This window comes from Callithrix jacchus, chromosome 1, assembly GCF_049354715.1.
Source record: "Callithrix jacchus isolate 240 chromosome 1, calJac240_pri, whole genome shotgun sequence".
NCBI lineage: Eukaryota > Metazoa > Chordata > Mammalia > Primates > Cebidae > Callithrix > Callithrix jacchus.
Genome location: NC_133502.1, coordinates 96,074,014 through 96,098,240, shown reverse-complemented (window position 1 = coordinate 96,098,240; position 24,227 = coordinate 96,074,014). Strand labels below are relative to the sequence as shown.

At 39.9% G+C, this 24,227-nt stretch overlaps 1 protein-coding gene across 8 annotated transcripts in view; it reads left to right on the top strand.

Annotated features, from left to right (window-relative positions):
* Positions 1-24,227, top strand: part of PIP5K1B (phosphatidylinositol-4-phosphate 5-kinase type 1 beta) — a 346,015-nt gene that overhangs the window by 151,425 nt on the left and 170,363 nt on the right. For all 8 annotated transcript variants that reach the window (XM_035303089.3, XM_054255089.2, XM_078367069.1 and 5 more), the window contains one exon: positions 21,489-21,619. In XM_035303089.3, coding sequence (XP_035158980.1) covers positions 21,489-21,619 — 131 coding nt within the window. The remainder of the gene's footprint in view (positions 1-21,488; positions 21,620-24,227) is intronic.

Sequence of the window (24,227 nt, the reverse complement as noted above, 5' to 3'; positions counted from 1 at the left end):
GATCCAAAGGTGTTTGTTGGTAGCTCTGACACCAATTTTTATGACCTTGGCAACAACCAAAACAATTTAATAAGGCTCTCTCAGAGATCAAGAGAAAAGGACTAAACAGAAATAAACAGCAGCCCAGCCTCTACCCAGCTGGCACTTCTGGAAATTACACATGGGTGAAGCAAAGCAGCTTCTTCCTGCTCCACTTGTGAGAAGAATGACTGCCTGGTCTCCTTTCTCGGTATCAGTCTCTAAGAGTTGTCATCCAAAGAAGGCAAAATACAATGACTTTCTGTTGTGTTTCTAGAGGAGCAACTATACATTGGTCGGGGAGGGGTTGGGGGACCAGACATCAAGAAAATGGTAAAATGAAAATGTTAATACAAAACAAGTGGCTTCTAGTGACCACGTATACTGAAAAGTAAAAGAAATAAAAAATTCGTATAGAATTTTAGAGGAGGAAGGAATTTTGGCAATCCTGTAAGCCAGCTGCCTTCATTTTATAGAGGAGGAAAGCGAGCCCCTGTGCTATCTTGGAGCTGTCTCAGAGTCTCATAGCCCCCTGGTGGCAGAAGGGGCCTGAAACTGATTTTGCTGTGTGTTGCTGATCCCAAACGTCTGTCCATGTTTGTAAATTAATATGGTAGGGCGTATGAAATTAGGACCATAATCATTGTCTGTGAATACTTCTCTGTTTCTACCTTTGGTCAAAAAGCTGGTTAGTAGAAGAGCTAGAAGCCTAGAGCCAGAGCTGTGGGTGTTCTCTTTCATCCCTATCTGCAGTCTGGGTAGCCAGCTGGGTTTTGGAGGAGAATGCATCTCCTCTGAAGACCTCAGGTGCTTTACTTGCAGAAGAGCCGATCCTGGCTTCTTGGAACAGCAGAAACATAGTAATTTTAAAGGTTAAGATGAAAGGAGGATAGGGATCCAGAAGGCCAGGGAGGAATAGCCAGAGAGTTTGGAGTGTGGGAGCTGCAGGCAGGTGGGAGAAACTGAGGGCCTAACGTTGCTGTTTTATTTGTTTAATGTACAGGGCTCAGAAATAGAGGATTTGGGAAACTGTATTCCACTGTTCCAAAAGAGAGAGTGTGTAGGGGGAATATAGCATCTTGACTACAGTGTAATTCTAGATCTTGAAACGTGAGGTTACATGGACAAAAAATGCTTAATCCAAACTTGAAAGTATGTATAATATTGAAAATTATTCCCCACCTTAAGTGCTTTACCCAGGTAATGGAGATTCCTGAAAAACATGTAAATGAACTTTGTGTATATCAGTCTACAGACACTTTTAGGAAGAGTTCCATTTAATAGACTTTTTGTAAAACATGATCTAGGATTTATCTTTCATATGTACAGTCCTTCTGAATTTAAGTTTCCTCATCTGTGAGGGTAATAGGGTTATGGTGAGAAATAAATATTGCAAATAATTCAATCTTACACAAAATAAGCACTTAACACACTAAAATATGTGTGTATTAAAATATCTCAATGGAAATCATTGCATTAGAGTCTTTAAATACTCAAAACCAGTCTTTTTCTACCCAGGAAATACCTACATTCTAAATTTTAAAGCCATTTTAGTAAATAGTAGTATTAATGTTTCAGATTGTTTTGTTTAAAATTCTCTTAGCGTTGTTCTTCTGTGGCTTTCCAGAAATATGTCCAGAATTATTAAGCGCATCATGCTGTAAACAATTGCTATGCCAGTCATTTAAAATAATTTAACTATTAAAGAAGGGATGTCTTTACCCCCATTCTTTCAGAAAAGACAGCTTGGCCATAGGAATTTAGAGAGAAGCCATGTTTCTCATCCCTTATTTACGTCATTCCTTAGTTCTTACATCTGCTGGATCTATTCTATAATAAGGAGTGTTTAGAGCTGGCATATGGAAAAATTATTTGAGATTGGTAAACAGCAAGTCACAGTCAGTGATGCCTCTCACCGTCGGTCTATAAAATCACTGCGTTGTCAATTTGAAAGTGTTTTTGTTCTATGTATGATTCTGTCTCATTTAGCAACAGTAACGCTGCCCCTTTCTTCCTTCTAAATCTTAGATCCCTGAGCTTGCTTTTCTATTTCATAACTGTTATTTATTCCTCTAAAATACATAATAACATCTGTTATATCATACATATATGTATAATTCCCTATCATCTACCCTTAGAGCTTATTATGAAAGTTAGGAAGAATTAAATTGGGAGAGATTTGAAAGGAAGAGAACAATTATTTTGATTTCTGCTTCAGTACCATTTATTATTTTCCTCATTATGTCTTTTCTATATCAACAAGGTTAGTCACAAAAAAGCTACATGACTAATACAAATTGAGGCACAAATGGGGGAAAAAATCCAGTGATCCTTGCCCCAATAAGAAGCTTCATATCTTTTTTTTTCCTCTTTGTTTGGATAAACGGATAGCAGTTAAGTCCTCCTGTCTTATGAAGTCAGAGATTTCCCTTTTGAATTAATTTACTGCAGAATAGTGACCAGTGGCCTGGCAAACACTATCAGAGCACTGAGAAATGCTGGTGTATTTTTCCTCCTTACCTAAATACATTCTTCTTTTTAAAACTGAAGAGGTCAGTTGGTGAGATGAAAAGGAAAGGTTTGCAGTCTCTTGGGGTAGACAGTAAAAGATAACAACCAGTTCTTGTATGCCACTGATATTTCCAGAAGTATATTATGTTTCCATGCTGGTTTCAGCCTTTTTAAGGGAATTAAAATCATCCCCTCTCATTTCCTAAATCAGCAACAACAGCAGTGGGTGGTTGTGTGTGTGCACGCACGTGTGTGTGTGTGTGTGTGTGTATGTGTACATCTGTGACTTCATATGAAGCAAGAGCTTGGTGGCTAGGGATTAATATCCTCTCGAAGTAGGTGGGGGGTAACAAAAGGCCAGAAGGGACAGATGGGAGAGTGGAGGTTGCTGAGGGTTTCTTTGAGGGGAGGTTGGTTGGTTATCCTAAGCTTGTTTTACTTAAAGCTAGTAAACAGCCTAGATTCTAATTCCTGTTCTAAAGATTCCCAAGTGTCAATGTTATAGTGAAACCTTTCCACTTTAGCCCCATCTAGAACACCTTTTAAATTAGTGCCCATGTGTCTGTGCACCTGACTTGGCAGAGGGCTGTGATATGTCCCTGGAGAACTCTGTAGAGCAGAGGTCTGACTTTTGCCCTGACCCATCTCCACACCTATAGGCAAAGAGTTAACCATGGATTTGCCAGTCAGAGGAGAATGCAAATTAAAAGAGTAGAAGCTGGCTTGGTATTGCTTGGAAACATGCCCATGTAGCCAAGAAACATGCAGTTGGACTAGCCACATAATTTAGCTGGACCTGTGCTAAACTGAAATACAAAATTGCAAAGCTGCTGTTTCTGTAAATCTATGTCTGGTTATGACATCTGGTATGATGGTTATGAGCATGGACTCAAGGTTAAGAGATTTAGGTTGAAGGGCTAGCTTTGCTACCTCCTCATTGTGTAGTCTTGAATACGCTGATTTGCCTTTCTGGACCAGTTTTATCTTACATAAATCAAGAGTAAGTAATTTAGTACAATACCTGGATGACAGTAAGCACTCAGAAAAGGCCAGCTAGCTAATAGTATGGTGACAAGAGCCATGAACACACTCCATTCATTCCCCATCAAAAGAAGAGTGAGTAGAATTATGGCAAGAAAGGTATGCCATAATGTGAAAAGATTCCAGTAAAGATACCCGATCATTTTTCACTTCAGGGAAGCCCATCTTACAGGTCCTTTCTGGCTCTACAGTGTAAGACTTTCAAGACACTGGTGAGCAGGCACAATTGCAGTTTCTCTGTATCTCTATGCCTAGGTGTGTTTCTCTACCCCACGTCACCTACAAGCGGCTGTTACATGTTCCTCCAAGAGTCCAGCCTCCCAATGAGCCAATTATGGAACATACTCTTTATGTGTTGTAGCAAAAGTATATGTTTAAGTGTGAATACGGGTATACATTTTTCTAAAGGACTGTTTCAAATTTTAAATGAAAAAGGCTAGAGAAGTGTAAAATTTTATTTAAAAGGGAATAAAGAAGAACCTTATTTGGTAGATGATAAAGAATAGCTATAGTTTCTGCCCTGTGAGAGCATACAATTTTAATAATAAAAACTCTTAGAAGAAGGCATGGAAATTTTATTTAGAGCTTCCATGGGGACTATTTTACAAATACAGTTTAACTTTAGTTGCTATAAAATAATTGAATGTGACTATTAGTGTAAAATCATAAAAATGAGAATTATAAAGTTAACGGCAAATAATACAATTAACACACAAAAAGAGAATCTGTCTCACTAGTGATTAGAAAAATGGGGACTAAAACAACAAGACTGACAAAAGTTAACAATATTGATATACTGGTATTGGTAAGAGTATGAGGACAGAATAATTCTTACACAGCACTCTGTGGGTGGGTATCTAAATTGATGAAATCTTTAGAAGACATCTTAGTAGTACCTACCAAAAGTATAAATATGCATATTTTAAAACTCAGCAATTCTAGGAATCAAAGCTGCAGAAATATTCAAGAAGTAAGTGTATAGGAATATATAAACAAGGATAGTCTTCACATTTTTTTCTATTAAAGAGAGAGAGAGAACAAGAACCCTAGTGTCTATCAATAAGAGAGTAGTTAAAACAATTGTGGTACATACAAGCTATGAAAATCTATATAACCATTAAAAATAATGAGATTTATATAGATGGAAATGGAAGGATACTATTTGGGAAAAAAAAAGCAAGCTGAAACAAAGCACAAATAGCAGAGTCTCATTTTATTTTTATTTTTGAGATAGGGTCTCCCTCTGTCACCCAGGCTGGAGTACAGTGGTGCAATCTCAGGTCACTACAACCTCTACCTCCCAGGCTTAACCTGCCTCAGACTCCAAAGTAGCTAGGATGACAGGTGTGAGCCACCACACCCAGCTAATTTTTACATTTTTTGTAAAGACTGGGTTTTACCACATTGCCCAGGCTGGTTTCGAACTCCTGAGCTCAAGCAATCCACCCACCTCAGCCTCCCAAAGTTCTGGGATTACAGGCATGAGTCACCATGCCCATCCTCATTTTTATCTTTAATGCATATATACATACATGTATTTTCAGAATATAGGGAAAAAAGCCCCAAATGCACGCCAAACAGTTGACAGTAGTTAACTATGAAGAGTAAGCATGAGAAGAGCACATTGGTGTTTTACTTTCTATAGTTAGGAGGTTTTTTAAACTCTTTCTCAATGAGCATGGGCTACAATTTACCTTTCTAAATTGAGCAATGCTGACTTTATGGATATTTATCTTTCAGTCTGATCTATTTTTGAACCTAAATTATTTTTCAGGTAACATGCATTTGGTTATAGGACCATAGGGAATAAGCAGCTGGAATATAGGTAAAAACAAGAACCAGAATGACTGTGGCTTAAGCTAAGTTGAAGTTTATTTCTCACAAGCATGAAGTACAGAGGTCATTTACTTGCCTCTACAGAGTCATCAGGGGCCTTGGTTTACATCTTGTTTTTCTGCCATTCTCAATGCATAGCTAACAAAAAAAGCGATTAAAGAGGGCTGCTTCATCTCTGTCCATCACATCTGTACACAACACACACCTTCCTGTGACCTGGAAGTTGGACACATCATATCCTGTCACATCTCAATACCAGAAAATAGTAATATGACAATACCTGCCTAAAAGAGAACCAGGCAAAATACCCAGTTGAAATCTCTGTTACTATATCACAAGGTTTCTAAACCTCAGCACTATTGATATTTGGGCTGGATAACTGTTTGTTGAGGGGGGCTGTTCTGTGCATTGTAGGATGTTTAGTACATCCCTGGCTTTTGTGCAATCAGTGCCAGGAGCACTGCCTGGAAGTGACAACCTAAATTGTCTCCAGACACCACCAGATGTACCTGAGGGCAGAGTCAAGCCTCATCAAAAACAACTACTAAGTAAGAAGAAAGAATAGATGCTAGAGACAACCAGTAACATCCGCTAAAGGAATTTTGTTATTTCCCCCAAAACAGTGCTTAGCACTGAACTAATATTTTACTTTTCAAATAACAAGTCCTCTACCAGAAAATCAAACATCCTAAGATGGTGTGAAATTTTATTTTAATTGATTTTAGGATGAAAAGTCGATCCTGTCTTTTTTTAATCTATTGAATCTAATTGATATTTATATCAAATAAATAATTTTTATTTGAATACACAGACAAGTTTTATATTCTTCTCTCGTATGTAAGAATAGTACTAAGGATATTATACTATGTTACATTTATAATGAATGTCTCAGTTTACAGTATAATATTCTGAAAGACCAATGTAACAGCAGTCATAATGCTGCTCTATCCTAAATCAAGAATTTCATCTGCAGTTGATGCATATCTCTTTTTAGGGCAATTAAGTGTGCATGATTTGATGCTGCTGCATTATGAATACTTTAAGAGTACAGTATTTTTCTGATAATGAGGAGTGTTTGCTTAACATGCTTTTCCTTTCCAATGAGGTAACGTGCTTCACTGCCAATCAAATTAAAGTGGATATCATTTCAAAGAAACCATGAAATACTTTTTCTGTATTCTCCCTTTTCTATTAAATGTTGAGAGGCAAATCTTCTATCAAACAGATGGATACACGGGGATCTTGTTAAAAGGGGAAATTAAATATAAAGTGGATCTGTGTTGGGCTTCTTCCAAGGTTGTTTAGTGCCTAGTGTGTCAGGATAACCTTGTTATAAGGCAATTTTACCACATACAGTGTTCGTGCAAGCCTAAGGAAGGCCATCATTTAATGGAACTCCAGTATTCTTATTTTTGAAAATGCATATGCCACAGAAATTAATATCAGAAATGTAGCTGCCAGTCATGAAAGTAATGAAATACCCCAAAAGTCACTTATGAAATGGTTCATACTGGGAGAAGGGAGTAAGCATTTTTAGCTGCTTTAATAAACAGAGGCTGTAGGGAGGGATGAGTGGTAAAGGTAGGATACCAAAAAGAAAATGGAAAAGGACGTTATTGAAGGCCCAGAGATCAGTGGATGCAGAGACCAGAAATCACAAGGCAATTTTAAGTGGGACAGTTTGGCTAAAGTGGTGGATTTGCATAGAGGCAAGAGGATCTCTGGCTTGTGGACAAAACAGTAACCGGTCCACCAGAGTTTGTGCCGCCTCTTCCAAAGCACAGCTGGGTCTGGAAAGCAGCAGCAGAGCCGGCCCTCCTTGCATCTGTGCAGGGCTGTGTGTCTCATCTTTGCTGGTGCACTATGAATGAGTCATTGCCTGGAAGACCCGGGCAGTAAATGGATGGCACACTTAAATGGGATAATTTGAAAGGAATTTAAGAAAGTCTCTGTTTATGAGAAAACATGGACACAGGGAGTAGAACATCACACACTGGGGCCTTTTGGGGGGTGAGGGGCAAGGTGGGGTAGAGCTTTAGGACAAATACCTAATGCATGTGGGGCTTAAAACCTAGATGATGGGTTGATAGGTGCAGCAAACAACCATGACACATGTATACCTATGTAACAAACCTGCACATTCTGCACATGTATCCCAAAACTTAAATTAAAATTTAAAATAGAAAAGAAAGACTCTGTTTGCAAAGATGTGGGAGAAATGCAGGGAAACCATAAGGGATAGCTCAGTGTCTTGAGGCAAAATATACCTTGTTACTCATATCCCCACCCAAGGCATGAAGAGATAAGAGAACGGTACTATTTCTAGATCCCAGACTAGGAATCATCTGGGAAGATCAAGAGAGAGAGGAGCTGTAACCTTCAGAAGGATACAACCAGACTGAGTCAAACCCTCAGGGAGGGAGGGATGGAAGTAAACACCTGACCTCACTCTCAGACCTCCCTCCAGTCTTTTGCCCTGCTGTCACATTGGCCAAACCCACCTAGAAGCCAGAGGGCAAGGGAGCCCTTTGATGTAACCTTACTGACAGCAACCCAGGACACAGAGTAGGGTGAAGGAGGGCTGAGGGATAGGCCTGGGGCAAATATCCTGCACTGCCACTTCCTGGCAAACGTAGGAAGAAGTAGATTTCTTTCTCTTACCTCCCCTATCAGCCAGCTGGACTGGGGGGATTTTAAGACCCTAGGGGATCTTAGAGCCACAGAGATGCAGCAACCGGGCTCTCTGAATCACCTGACAAAGGCAAGCAGATCATCATTCAGAGACACTAACTGTGGACTATGCCCTGTTGAATCAAGACATTGAATTTTAGGGGCATGTTTTTTATAGGACTTGGCATTTGAGGATTGATTTATTACAGCATTTAGCATTAACAGGAATTAGATTGTAGAAAGTTTTGAAGGTCAGGCAAATAATTTGGATTCATTTCTTTTTTTATTTTATTTCTTTTTTTTTGGGGGGGGGAGGAAGGCAGGAAGGGAGGGAAGAAGGACGGTAGGGAGGAAGGAAGGAAGGAAGGAAGGGAGGAAGCGGGGAGGGAGGGAGGGAGGGAGGGAGGGAGGGAGGGAAGGGAAGGAAGGGAATCAAGCAATGAGAGAGACATTGCCGACCTGGATCTAGAGGTTTACAAGTTGATTTCTTTTTTTTTTGAGAGAAGGAAAGGAAAAAAAAAAATAAGTAAAGGAGAGGAAGAAAGAGGAAGAGAAAGAGGGAGAGTAAATGGAAATATTGCTTTATTTTGAAAAAAATTGGGTATTAATGGCCAATCAATGTTTCATTTAAACTTATGGGTAGGTGCGGTGTGGTATTGACAAGAATGTACAGTTTGTGTATTTGTAGTGGAGAGCTCTATAAATATTTATTAAGTTTACTTGTTCCGGATCTGAGTTCGAATCCTTGATATCCTTATTAATTTTCTGTCTCATTGAATCTAAGTCTCTATGTATCTGGGTGTTAGGATCGTGAGCTCTTGTTGTTGCATTGATCCTTTTACCACTATATCTTTGTTGTTTTAAAATCTATTTTATCCGATACGAGAATTGCAACTCCTGCTTTTTATTTATTTATTATTTATTTTTGCTCTCCATTTGGTTGGTAAATCTTTCTCCATCCCTTTGTTTTGAGTCTTTGTGTATCCTTGCATGTGAAACACGTCTGGATGTAACATGCCATTGGGTTTTGGCTGTGTCTTTTGATTGGGGGATTTAGTCAATTTAAATTTAGGGTTACTGCCATTTGATGTTGACTGGCTGTTTTATCCATTCGTTGGTGTAAATTCTTCTTTATGTTGGTGCTCTTTACTTTTTGGTGTATTTTTAGAAAGGCTAATACTGGTTGTTTCTTTCTGTGTGTAATGCTTCTTTCAGAAGCTCTTGTAAAGCAGGCCTGGTGGTCATAAAATCTCTGAGTTCTTGCTTGTTCATAAAAGATTTTATTTTTCCTTCAGTTGTGAAGTTTAGTTTGGCTGGATATGAAATTCTGGGCTGAAGGTTCTGTTCTTTGAGGATGTTGAATATTGGCCCCCACTCTCTTCTGGCTTGTAGAGTTTCTGCTGAGAGATCTGCTGTAAGTCTGATTGGCTTGCCTTTGTGGGTAATCTGACCTTTCTCTCTGGCTGCCCTTAGTATTTTCTCCTTCGTTTCAACCCTGGTGAATCTAACGATTATGTGCCTTGGGGTTGCTCTTCTTGAGGAATATCTTTGTGGTGTTCTCTGTATTACCTGGGGTTGAATGTTGACCTGCTTTGCTAGTTCAGGAAAATTTTCCTGAATAATATCCTGAAGGGTATTTTCCAGCTTGGATTCATTCTCTCCATCACATTCAGGTACACCTATCAAACGTAAATTTGGTCTTTTCACATAGTCCCACATTTCTTGGAGACTTTGCTCATTCCTTTTTATCCTTTTTTCTCTAATCTTTTCTTCACGTTTTATTTCATTAAGTTGGAGTTTGACCTCTGATATCCCTACTTCTGCTTGAACAATTCGAGTGTTTAAACCTGTGCATACTTCTCAGAGTTCCTGTATTGTATTCTTCAGTTCCATTAATTCACTCATACTCCTCTCTAAGTTGTCAATTCTCAATAGGAGTTCATCAAACCTTTTTTCAAAGTTCCTAGTTTCTTTACGTTGGGCTACAACATGGTCTTTTAACTCACCGAAGTTTGTTGTTATCCATTCCTTGAAGAGTGATTCTGTCATTGGGATGCGCTGTTCTCCATCAAGCCTTGTTCCATTGTTGATGTGGAACTGTGATCATCTTTAGAGGGAGAGGCGTTCTGACTTTAAGCATTCTCAGCTTTTTTACGCTGGTTTCTTCCCATCATTGTAAATTTATCCTCCTGTCGTCTTTGAAATTACCAACTTTCAGATTAGGTCTCTTGAGTGGACTTCCAGGTTGTTACTTCCCAGGGCCAGAGCAGCGGCGTTAAAACTGATGGTGCTTTTCTGCCCAGGATTCTCCTGTTTGGCTTCCTTCTTGTGTCCGTAGTAGGCGACTCTGCCTTCCCGGGGCTCCAAACCTCAGTCAGAAGGGGAACCGGTCACGTTTACTCTGCATCAAGCGCTGCCGCGGAGGTGCCATCACAGCCACTGCGCCAGGCTCTGGTGTTGTGCTGGGGGCCCTTGTGGGTCCTCCGAACCTGTTTACTCTGCTCCAAGAGCTGCCGCGCCGAGGTGCCGGAGGAACCGCTGCGCCAGCCACGAGAGTCGCCCTGGCCACCCGTGTGTTTCCTCCACTGGGGCATCTTCTGCTCCGTGAGCGACCAGAATTTGTCTGAAAGTGTGGCGACCTCTAGTTCTTCGTGCCTTCCCTGAGAGGTGCAATCCCGGGATGTTAGCGATCGGCCATCTTGGATCGTTCTCGGATTCATTTCTATAGATGGTCAAAAATTAGTGAAGGCTTCTATACTGGGAGGTGGTAGTAAAAGGAAAAAGAGAAAGAGAGCCTTGGAATGATGAGTCTGGTAGTCATGTGGCAGGTGGAATGGAACACAGTGAGCAATCCGTTGATGCAGCTGGCCCAAACCCCGTGTGATCAGCCGGACCTGTGAATCAGTCCCGGACAATACAAGCTGAAAGGATGGAAGCATATTAATCATATTTTGAGGTCAGGTGCCAGCCTGCCTTGTAGAACTTGGAGAAGGACCTGGTTTATGACCAGTCGAATAATCACCCCACTCTATAAAAGAGTTTGGCTGGCCCACTGTGAGATATGGAAGAGGAAATTGGGAGAGAGCTGTTGATATGTCATGAGTAATCCACATAAGGGAGAGGCTTGGGAAAGGGTCTGCCCACCATCTCAAGCCTGGGGAAGGGGGCTTGTGTGAGGCCACTGAAGTGTGTGCTGTGTGCTCCCTGGAGCCTGGGGGATGCAAGAGACTACAGTATTTTTCTGAAAAGTCACAAAGTTTTTAGAAAAATAAGTTTTGGTCAGCTGCTCTGTTGATGGCAAAACCAAAAGAGGCTTCTTGGGGAGGGCAAGTGTTCCAGGCAAATGGTATGTGACCCAGCGGAAAGCACTGAGCTCTAGAGAGAGCTAATGTGGAGTGCTGTCTATGTAAGACCCTGGAGAAACAATGGGAAACCACTAGGCAGAGGAATGCAACAGCCATTTGGGGAACTGCAGAGCCCGTGAGAGCACCCTACAAGAAAAAGAGATGCATACCTGGCCAGCCTTTTGAGTGCCTGTTACATTTTACAACTGTATTCTTCAAAAAAGACCTTTCCTACCTCTTTCCTCCTCCCTCCAGCAACCAGTCAGAAAAGAGAAGAGAAGAGGGGCTTCCAAGCCCCTCCCACTGCTGGGGGCTGGTTTGTGCCAGGCAAGCTGGGGAAAGAGAGAGATGGCTACCAAAAGCATATATTAAGTTGCTTTTTTAAAATTATTATTAAGCTGGACTAGACATACTAAATGTCTGCATGAGACCATTTTAACAGAGATATGGCTGGAAATAAACAAAAGACTTTTTTTTGAGACAGGGTTTCATTCTGACATCCAAGATCAAATACAGTGGCACAATCACAGCTCACTATAGCCTCTACCTCTTAGGCTCAAGGAATCCTCCTGCCTCAGCCTCCTGAGTAACTGGGACTACAGGTGCTACCACCATGCCCAACTAATTTTTTAAAAAATTTTTTGTAGAGAAAATGTCTCACTATGTGGCCCAGGCTGGTCTCATACTCCTAGGACAGGTGATCCTCCTGCCCTGGGCTCTCAAAATGCTGGAATTATAGGTGGAAGCCACCATACCTGGACAGGACCTTTTATTCCAGAAGCCACCAGAAGGGTCATAGACCTGCTATACATTTCATGCTGGGGCAGAAGAAAAATCTAACCCCGGAATACATTTAGAGGAACAGTAGGAGACAAAAATAAACTTGTTATTTGTATTTTATAAAAACACAATTGTTACATAGGTTTGTTGCATGAAGGCCTTGACCTGAAAGGAAAAGTTAAAAAGATGAGCAAGTCCTAAACATGCCTTTGTCATCCCTCAAAATGTATTTTAAAAACATAGTAACAGTACCTTCATTAGAGGACATTTCCTTCCCTATATATAAAACATACAATTTAGAAAACTTGAGAAGTACAAAACTCAAAAGCAAAAATCACCTAATATCCCACTGTCCAGAAATGATTGTACATTTGGTGTATTTCCTTCCTTTCTTATTTTCCTCTGTGAATGTGTATACATGCACTTGGTTTTTCTTGTTTAAATTTTATTATCTGTATTGTGTCCTGCTTTTTAAACTTAACATAATATTTTTCTAAGTTAAGGATCACTTTTAAAATAAGATTTAAGTGATGGCATAATTTGATGAGTTTATCAAATAATTTTATGAAATATTCTAGATCCAGATTTATATATGAATTAACAATATAAATGAGAAAAATATAGAAAATCTGGCCCAGAGCTTTAGATATTCCATCAAGTTGTAGTACTTATATTATCAGATGAAAGAGCTACTTGTGGAGAAGGTTGTCACTCCTTTCTTCAAATTCTCTTTTCTTCGTTTCAATGAAGCCATATTTCCCTGATTTTCTTCTACTATGCTAGTTACTCCTAAGTCTCCTCCAAAGCTTTTCCATCTATTTTCTAAATGTTGATGTGGTTTAGGACTTTCCTCAGATGCTCTTAACTTTGTTTTCTCATTCATCCCCTTGGTTTTCAATATCATTTATATGGTAACAACTCTCAAAATATTCTCTCTAACCCCTAACCTAAGCTCCAGACTTGTATGTTAGTATCTCCAGTTGGATGTCTCATTAGCATCTCAAATGGAACTTTGAATCTCTACTCCAAAATATGTACCTTCTTCAACTTCCTCAACTTGGTAAAGTGACTTCAGTTCTCTCAGTTGCTGAAGGAAAATGCCAGGAAGCATTGCTGGTACTTTTCTCTCCCTCATTTCTAGCTCCTAGCAAGTCCTGTTTCCCTCCCTCCAGTATACCTCATATCTACCTCCTTTGCCCATCCTCATTCATCACCCTTCTCTAAGCCATCAGTAACTCTATATGAACCCTAATCACTTTCCTGCCTATAATCCCTCCAACGTGTATCTAAGTAGCAGCCAGAGTGAACCTTTTCAAATGAGGATGCTGTTTCAAATGAGGATGCTCATAGAAATACATCAAGCCATTAGGATGGCCTATAAGGCCCAGATTTAGGTCTGTCTAGTCTTTCCAGCCTCCAGTTCCAGCACTTTCCCTGTTGTCCCCACTAATGAATCCATAATGATTTGCTTTCAGGTCCCTGAAACTTACAGCTTCTCTGTCCCTGTAAATCAACTCCCCTAATCTCCTAATGTGCTTTCTGTCTTTCCCCACCACACATACTGTTCCAAAATGTCCATTCCTTAAGGGCAGGACTCTGTTCAGGTCACCTCTATCCACTGTGTACAGAGGCGCACAGCGAGTCTTTGTTGACACGGCTTGTTGACTGGCCCATTCTCACCTTTCAGGTCTCAAGTCTATAGATCATTCCTCAGAGTGACCTCTCAGCCCCCTTTATTCTTAAATGGGGCTCTGCCCTTCTGACCTAATTTATTTCCCCCTGTTCTTTCTGTCACTGACTTCATTTGTCTTTATGCATGTGTATCTTTTTCTGTTTAATGTCTGTTTTTTTCCCTAGACTAGAAACTCCCATGAGAGCAAGAACCATGTCTCTTTTTTGATTTTTGGTTCTTGCTTCCCCCAATGACTAAAATAACGCCTGGCTCATACCAAGTGCTCAGATCTTTGTTAGACTGAATGGAATTCTGAGGGAACATCTCTCTGCTGGGGCAACACTGGAAAAAATGCCAGGGTCAATCCTGAAGTAGAGGCGTTTGGTCCACAAATAATGGGACCCCAAAGAGGTCCATGTCCTAGTCCCTCGAACCCATGAAGATATTGGCAATAACTTCCATGGCAAAAAGGACTTGGCAGGTATGATTAAGTTAAAGATTTTGAGAAAGGGAGATTATCCTAGATTATCCAGATAGGTCCTTATAAAAGCAAAGTACGAAGATCAGAGCCACAGAAGGAGATGTGATGAGAGAAGAAGAGGTCAGAGAGAGACAGAGATTTAACAATTCTGCTGGCTTTGAAGATGGAGGAAGGGCCACAAGTCAAGGAATGTGGGAGGAATCAAGGAGCTGATTCCCTGCTAGAGCCTCTGAAGGAACGCAGCCTTGTCAAGATACTGATTTTAGTACTTCTGAGCTCCAGAACCATAAGATAATAAGTTTGCATTGTTTTAAGGCACTGAACTTGGAGTAATTTGTTACAGAAGCAATAGAAAATGAATACAGGGAAGAACTTGAGAAATGATTTGAAGAACCTGGAAGCAAGAGGTGGTCCCACTTTCTCTCAGGGAGGAGAAGGTTTGCCTACCACAAACTGTGTCATTTCCATAGTCCTAAAACCAGTTTCATGCAATCTCTCTCTTTCTTTTTCACTAATTCTCTCAGTGGGACAAATAAGTGAACTATGCCATGTGTGTTGAGAATAGGCTCAGGGACAGGAGGGAAAACCTGGAGCTGGGCTTGAGCCATAGAAATGAAGGAGCGTGGGACCAGGTGTGATGGCTCATGCCTGTAATCTCAGCACTTTGGGAGGCTGAGAAAGAAGAGTCTGTTGAGGTCAGGAGTTTGAGACCAGCCTGCGCCACAAAGTGAGACCATATACCAATAAAACTTCAAAAGATTAGCTAGGCATGGTAGAGTACACCTGAAGTCACTCACAGCTACTTGGGAGGCTGAGGTGGGAGGATCACTTGAGCCCAGTAGTTCGAGGATACAGTGAGCTGTGATCATACCACTGCACTCCGGCATAGGGGTTAGAGCCGGTGTGGTTGCTGAAGCAGAATGAGGGAGAAACAATAAATAAATGAGGGAGGATGGTCAGCATCTCCTTTCCCATACACCATACAAGAGTTACTCTCTTGCTGGTTTTGTTGTTATTATTAAGACTAAGTCTTTCTTGCTCTCGCGCCCAGGCTAGAACGCAGCAGCGCTGTCTTGGCTCACTGCAACCTCTGCCTCTGAGGTTCAAGTGATTCTCCTGCCTCAGCCTCCTGAGTAGCTGGGATTACAGGCATGTGCCACCACACCAGGCTAATTTTTTTATTTTTAGTAGAGATGAGGTTTCACCATGTTGGCCAGGCTGGTCTCAAACTCCTGACCTCAAGTGATCCACCCTCTCGGCCTCCCAAGATGCTGAGATTATAGACATAAGCCACTGCACCTGGCCCTCTCTCGCTGTTAACAGGTGATACTGAACCATTTCTTTATGGCCTAGTCTAAGGCGCCTTGTCAGTGAATATCTCTGCTTTGGAATTAAACTCTCTAGATCTGTGGTTTTGGGAAAATAGATCTTCTCAGAAATAAAGCATTGGATCCCATTCATGGTAAAAATACAAGCAAAAATTTTCACTTGTAAATTTTAGGGATTCATAAGGTCAGCTTGCTCAAAGGATAGAGTATTTGGTTTTTAAAATGTGTATCGGGCATGGAGTCGGTGGGAGGCAGACAGGGAATACTATTCTAAGATAGGCTTCCAGTGTTAAGCTAAGAGTTTGGCTTTAATCCTGTAGGGAGGGTGCTGAGAACCCACTAGAAGGCATCAAGCAAGGCAGTGATATGATTAGGTTTGTACTTTTGAAAGCAGTCACTCTGTAAACATCTGTATTGGCCATAATCCCATAATTAGTTCATTAGTTCACCTTAGGGAGAAAAATGCTGTTGACATAAAATGTTTTAAGATTTCCTTTTAAAGCAGTGATATCAGATGGCATATTAGCAAATGAATTTTGTGGATAGTGTGCTGTAGAAAGCAGTTTCCTGTAAGGACATTAAAATCTTGTAAGGATCACTGCTCTCCTAAGAATGGGTTTGCTTAGGGGGTTGGTCTTATTGTAATTTTCATCATTATTATCTCATTGTTCAGCTGCTTCTCAGCTTTTATCAGCTCCATCTCTAGCAGAGAAAAGTCAAGTCAGTAAAGCAAAATTGTAGAATGCCACATTGGGAGCCTTCTAGAAGGCCAGAGTATGCACACACTAGCTAAGGGATTTAGACCAAGTTCATCTTCCAGAGCCATGATTTCCTTATCTATACTATGACATGAGAAACCCTACCTAGATATTTAACAGCTGTGACGGTCAAATGTGATCATTAAAAGGCAGTGCTTTGAAAATCATAACATGTTACTCAAATGCAAGCTGACATTCATTTTCCTCTTAGTATTACCATGATATCTGAACAGGTTTGGGTTAATATAGAGGAGCTGTGAAAGTAAAGTGTTCGTGGTTTGCCTTTGTGATATTATACAGTTCTCTCTTCCTCCAAATATCAAATGCTTTAGAGGTTTTTCTAGTATCCAGGCAACATATTGCCTCCACTTAGCCCTTGCAAAGACCTGAATTAAAAATAGACTCTGTTTGCTATTGGTGTGTTTGCTGTGTTTTGAAACTTAAACCTATATGTTTTAAAGGAGTCAAATGTCCCCCTTGGCACTCAAAGGGGCAGTGGTCCTGTCCTAGCATGTTTAGAGCATATGCCAAGCCATGCAGAGGAAAGAGGAGGAGCTCAGTGTGCACAAAGCCAGCGACCCACCGCCATGTCACTGGTCTGTTGGTGGTGTGCCGGAGGAAGGAAGGGAGCTCTGGCAGCTCAGAATTTGCAGGGAAAGAACTGCTGGTTCTAGAAGTGCAATCACCAGCACTTCACACAGAAGATTCTTTCTATCATCATGATTTGCTAATCTCATCAGAGGCACTCCAGGTAGCATTTCAAAGTGTTCTTTCACAGTTTCAAAGTACATCTTGCTCAATATTAGGATGTGCCTAATGTCCAGTGGGGAAATGTCAGGTGATGAGGATTTTATTACTGAAGGCATAAGAAACCACATGCCACTGTGAATGGCATTTCCACCAAGTAGACAAGATGCTTTTTTCAATTTTTTTAATTGACAAGTAAAAATTATATGTATTTATTGTGTACAACACGATGTTTTGAAATATGTATACATTGTGGAATGGCTCAGTCAAGTTAGTTAATTGAGGTAACTCAATTATTTCCTCACATAGTTATTTTTTGTGATGAGAACACTTAAAATCTATTTTCTTGGTAATTTTTAAAATATGACAGTTGTTATTAACTGTAGTCACCATATTGTACAATAGATCTCTTGAACTTCTTCCTGCTTTCTAACTGAAATTTTGTCCTTGGACTAGTGTCTCCCCAAGTCCCCAGCCCCCAACAAGCACCTGGTAACCAGCATTCTACTTCGAGTTCAATGTTTTAAGACTCCATATATAAGATGCTTTTTAATGATACCCAAATGCTTTAATATTAAAGCATTTAATTTTTACATAGACCTAAGGAAGGAAGAAACTTTGAGTTGTCATTCATAGTGTGTCAGCAAAATACCACCTTTTGTTATTAGTCCCCCTGTTAACAGTGGTGACATTAATGATGATGTTTGCAAAGGCTTACCAAGAAGTTTACAAGTTTTTCTTTGGCTTACCCATGGGCAGGTATAATTAGAAGCAAATAAAAATTTTTACCCTTTTTTCATCAATAGGAATGCCTCTCTTAGAGCTTTTGCTTTGTTGAGGTCAAACATCCAGACTTAAAGGAGAGCTTCCAACTTTGATTCTAGGCTCATTTTGCAAAAACGGATATGGAGGCAGCCTGGGTTTGGCAATCAGACTCCATGACACACTAGCAGAGGGACTTGGGCAAGTCACTTAACCTTGCTGAGCCTTAAATCCACCCCTGTAAAATAAGAACAGTTGTTACTATGTTTCATGGTTATTGAGAGGGTCAAATGAGTGAGGAGATTCTGATGGTAGATGCCGTGGAATATAACCTGGGACTCTGGAGCCAGCCTCCTAGAGGTGAGTCCCAGCTTCACGTTTTCAGTAGCTGTGTAACTTCATAGAAATTGCTAAACCTTCCTGAGCCAGTAGAAATAGTAAGAGTGCCTACCTCATAGAGCCGTGAGGATAATAGGGTTAATATAACCAGAAAGCACTTAGGACGGTGCCTGCCATTTAGTGGTAAACACTACATTAGTATGTGCTATGATTATGATAGATTATAATCATAATTGTTGTTATCCATACATCAAGGGTCTGGCATAAATTAGTTGGTCAAAAAAGATTAATAACTACCTTTTATCATTTATTTCTCCCATCAGAGCACCTGAATTTTAAATGCTCTGAAACTAATATTATTACCAGTCTGTTTTTGATTTAACTAAATATATAACAGCAGGATTCTTTTCAAAATCTTACTCCTCAGGGACTCAAAAGTTAACCTTATACCATAGGAGAAATATTTTTTTCTTAGAGCAAGAGCATATATTTGGTCCTCACTCCAGACCTTTGGAATCAGAAATTCTGGGGATATGACCGCCATCTGTTTTGGCAAGTGTACCTAGTGATTCTCATGCTCCTAAAGTTCGATATCACTAGGTGTAGACTAGTCACAGCTTTGACTACCTTCTGTTGCCAGGGTGGAGACAGCAAAGAATTGGATACTCCATTTGGCAGGTTGTGTTAAAATGATGTTATCGTGAGTTAAACAGATACAGGTAGTTCTGGAAAGCAGGGTCAGGGATGCAGTACAGGGGGTGCAGAGCACTTGGACAGCCTGTGAACCTGTTGACAGATCTGGCTTAGAACAATGTGGTATAACGGGCCCTCTGGAAAGTGCTTGTGTCACTTCTTGTGCCTTACCAGTCTGAGTGACACATGGGAGAAGAGATGCCTTTTGAATTTTTATGCAAGGTTAAAATGAGAAAAATCCATTTCAGCCTTCAAAAGTCAGAGCTACTGGTACAAAAGGTCACTGATGCCAATTGGTGGCATTGCAGAGCTCAGAGAGGGAGTATTAAAATAGCAGACTCTTTTTTTTTTTTTTTTTTTTAAGAAACACTCATTGCACTGTGGGCTTAAGCCTCAGACTTTTACCATCTTGCTGCCATAGGGAGCTACAGTTATTTTTCTAACTCCTGAAGGGTCAAGGATATAGATAGTTGTCCTCACACTAAGGATGACATAACATTTATGGTGGAATAAGCAAAGTGATGAAATGATGCCTCTGTGGGAAAGTAGTCATCCTTACTTGTGTGTGGAGGTGACTGATAGTACCAACTGAGCATGGCCATTTCAGGTGAAGTTAATCCGTACTTACTGGAGACCTAGCTTTGTTCTAGATGTAGTCTGTTTGGAGGTCAAGTTTGGATAACTGAAAATTATAGTGCCTTGAGAAATGAAGCCAATCTCAAAGGAGGTATGGAGAGGCTGTAAGATACTAATTTGGCTCTGTCTACATTGCATTTATGTTGACAGAACAGCATCCCAATTGATTGAAAAGAATCTGTGAGTCATATGAATAGAAACAGTATTTGAAGCCATTGAGAATGGATTGATTACCAAGGTGATTAAGGAGACCTGAGGATAAAAGACAAAATTCTGGGGACACTGCAATTACAGCAAATACAATATGAGAGGCCAGTGATGAAGTGACAGGAGAGACTATCAGAAAAGCTGGAAGTGGGCCAGGCACAGTGGCTCACACCTGTAATCACAGCACTTTAGGAAGCTGAGGCAGGCAGATCACCTGAGGCAGGAGCCTGGCCAACATGGTGAAACCCCGTCTCTACTAAAAATACAAAAATTAGCTGGATATGGTGGTGCATGCCTGTAGTCCCAGCTACTCAGATGGCTGAGGCCTGAGAATTGCTTGAGCCCAGGAAGCAGAGGTTGCAGTGAGCCAAGATTGCACCACTGCACTCCAGCCTGGGTGACAGAAAAAAAAAAAAAAAAAAAAAATAGAAGTAGCTCCAGGCGATATTCTATCATAGAAATCAAGCAAAGAAATTTTTTCAAGAATAGACAGGTGTTCTCTGGTGTTTAAAGCATGAAGAAATAAAAAGGTATAAACCATGTGGATAGGTAAGGATGGGTCTTAGATTTCCTAAGTAAAAATATTAAATCAAAAAGTACCTTTTCTATAAAGTAAATGATCTTTATTACATTTTTTCAAGTCAAGGTTTCTTAACCTCAGCATTATTGACATTGTGGTCTGGATGACCCTTTGTGGTGGGAGCTTTCCTATGCGGCATCCCTGGCCTCTACCCACTAGACGTAATGCCACCATCACCAGTTGTGCTTACCAAAAAATGTCTTCAGATATCATCAGATGTCCCTGTTGAAGAACCACTGATTTAAGTATTTAATTCCGACCATGTATGTGGCACTACATTAGGCAGTGCAAGGCATGAAAAGTATGATACACTTCACCATAAAAAAATGCATTCTAATTGTCCTAAATTGAGTTATTCTGTTATTTCTCCTATTATCTTGGTTAAAACTGTACATGTGTATACTTATATACAAACACACACACACACACACACACATACATATACACATATATACTGTAATTATTCTCATACTGTAGTTATTCTCCAAGTTAACATTACATCAGCTTAATTATGGGATGATATTAGAAAAGTGGTAAATTGGAAATATTGGTGTCCCCACTGCTATGTTTTAGCACAGATTATGTAAGAAATTATTATGGATCCATGGTGAGGCTAGTAAGCAATTTCCAAATTAAATTATTTGTGTACTCCAAAGATTCAAATTATTTTTTACTCTCTCATTTCTTGTGAAGATAAAATACTCTTATGAATTTGTAAATATGTTATGAAAGTTCTTATTTTTAAAAATGTGAATGTGCCATTTGTCTTTGGGTAGAAATTATAATGCTACTTATTGTTCTTCAACTTTCTGAGTTCTTAGTAAAAGGAAGATAGATAATTGGATTATAATTTGACCGCTAAGCATTTATAAGGAAGATTATCACAAAAAAATTTATAAAAAGAGGCTTGATATTTAGAATAGATTCTGCATCAAAAGAAGCAACTTACCTTGTCAAACCTCAGCCTTGTCATTCTTTCAGAACAAGAAAGAGAACTGAACCTCACTCTCTTATTTTGTTTCCTGTGCCATCGAACAAGGCCCTAACTGTTAAGGCTAATGTTGAGACCCTTGTTTTCTTTGCAGACTGCATCCTCTGCTATTAAAGGTGCTATTCAGCTGGGAATAGGATATACAGTGGGTAATCTCACTTCCAAGCCAGAACGAGATGTGCTTATGCAAGACTTTTATGTGGTGGAAAGTGTGTTCCTACCCAGGTAAGAACATTTTTATTTGTGGTGATTTCCATGCTAAGGAACCTTCTTTGTGACAACCCCATATTGAAGGGCTTTTCTATTTATGTACATGTTTACATGTACAGATGCAAATATTGGGCCTTTGGCAGGGAGAAAGGCAGTCCAAATTATGTTTATTTCCTGTTTCATCAGGATACTTCCTTGTAATTTTTATGTGGAGATGCTAAAAGTTTCATCTATGAAGCAGTTCTAAATAGTTGTGATAAATGACTGGAAGACCATATGGAGAAAGATTTTGAGATTCAGTGTGTAAGAGTGAAGTAATCACAGAGTAATGTCTGCCAAAGGTTTAGAGAAAGAAGGCTTCCATGAAGCAGCAACTGGTGCTAGGTTTTTGCTGTCCCTAATTTCAAAGCATGGGCTGGTAGGCCCACAATTGGGCCTCAAATCTGAGTGTAGTCTTATGTCTTCTCTTTTATGATGACTTTAACTTTCCTCCAGAAAACATAGAGAATCCTGAGTAGCAAAAATACCAGAGTTACTTATACATGTTATGTTGTCTCCAGCTTTTATCATTTTAAGGTGAGGGGATTAATTATTTAAAAACAAATACATCTGGAAATGGATGATGGTAGTGTGAATATATTAACGCCACAGAACTGTACACTTAGAAGTGGCTAACATAGTAAATTTGATGTTGAGCGTATTTTATCACAATAAAACTATTTAATTAAAAATTCTATTACTACCTTCGTTTAGGAAGAAAAGTAATCATTAAATAAGAAATGTCACCACAAGTGACAGAATTTTTCAAATGATCTGGAAAATAAAAATAAAGATATTTAATTTGGGGACTTGGAGATAATTATTTTGTCTTTGGAGCTGTGAGAATTAATTTTAACATTTTAAAATAAGCTAAGTTATTACAGGCTTGGGTAAACATGGCTAAAGTGACACTTTGTTTACCGCTAGTGTACTCATCACCTTATTAAAAATATATGCATATCTTTAGAAGAATTATATTTACACATTTATCTCTGTGTCCAGGTGTCAACTGCCTAAAAACAAAACTTATATGTGCATGTGTGGTAACGCCTACATAGTCACCAATGAGCGGAGCTCATAAAATTTTAGAAGTCAGCTACCTAGTTTTGCCTTAAATGCTCTTAGCTGCAGAGTAAAGTTGGCCTACTGAACTTTTGAAGTCTGCTTGTCTAGGGTCGTCTAGCAGCCATGAGAACCAGATTCCAGACAGAAAATGGACAACCCCAAGGCCCAAGATAGAATCCTTGCTCATGATCCTACTCTTGTTTCTATCGTTGGAAATGTCCTTTGTGTTTTTTTAATGGTCTATCATTCCCCCCCAAAAAAGTATGTATTAACTACATGTTTTTCTCTTGAAAGCCAGGGGACCATGAGATAATCTTCGTCTTTTGGTATGATTTTTTTGGTATGATTCGTAATGCTTGTAAATGTGTTTGCAGGATGTTTGTTTGGGCTTTCATTGTCTCTGAAGGGCTCTACCCAGACCTTTGTTGTTCTTTGGCTACAAAGAGCAAGAGAAATGGAGGGCTTTTATGGGAGTGTGGACAGTGAGTTGAGGGTGCTGAGATCATTACAGCTGAAGGTGGGGGTATAAAGATGTTCCAGGTCTTCCTGCATCGTCGCTGACTGACCTGGTCTACTTCCAGCGTCCAGTCAACACAGCCAGCCATTGACAGGCACTTGAGGAAAGAGTGGCCCAGGTGTGAGGTCACAGGTCCTAAGCAGTGGCACACCTGGACTGTACTAGACATGCAGATTCTTGGGCTCCACCCACACCAACTGAATTAGAAATCCTGTGGGTGGGAACCAGGAATCTGTCTTAACAAGCCCTCAGGGTGATTCTCAGCACTGAAAAGTTTGAGAACCACCAGCCTAGTCCATGGCTTTCCACTTGAGAGAGAGAATCTTTCTGGTAGATAACAAATTGTGTTCTTGGAGTTATTACACGACTCTTAAAACTAATAAAACTCAAAATTATTTTAAATAAGCATCTTAAATATCAAAATGACATCTATTAACACTTTGTGTCTTTGGCCTTGACTGTCATCCAAGGTAGCAGCAGCAGGTGTGGACTGGCAGAGGAGTAGCTAGTTAACTCTCTCTTACTTAGAGGCATCTGTTGCCGTATTTAAAATATAGCTCTTTAGAGTATCTGCAGCCTTTAAATGGCAATACAATATTTAACATTTGGTTCATTTGTTTTCTTATTTTTTTTTAATGAAAATGAATTATTGTCCCAGCTTGGCTCTATGCCCCTGGACTCGGGCTCCCACACCTCCGTGGCAAGCGCCGGCTTCAATGTTTGAGTCAGACCAAGAATTTCTTTCAGCAGATGCTATCTTGTTTGTTTAAAGTAACACAGACACTTCAGATGGATTTACAGTAAACAGAAGAAACTTATGTTAGTCTTGCCTCCATTTCCTCATCTGGACTCGGTGTCTTCATGGATTTAGCAAAGAGATCTGGCCCAGTGTTTCTCTTTTTTTTTTTTTTTTTTTTGGCCCAGTGTTTCTCAATGGAGGTGCTATTGGCTTTGTTGGATAAGACAATTCTTTGTGCAAGACAGTACATTTCAGGAGGTCTG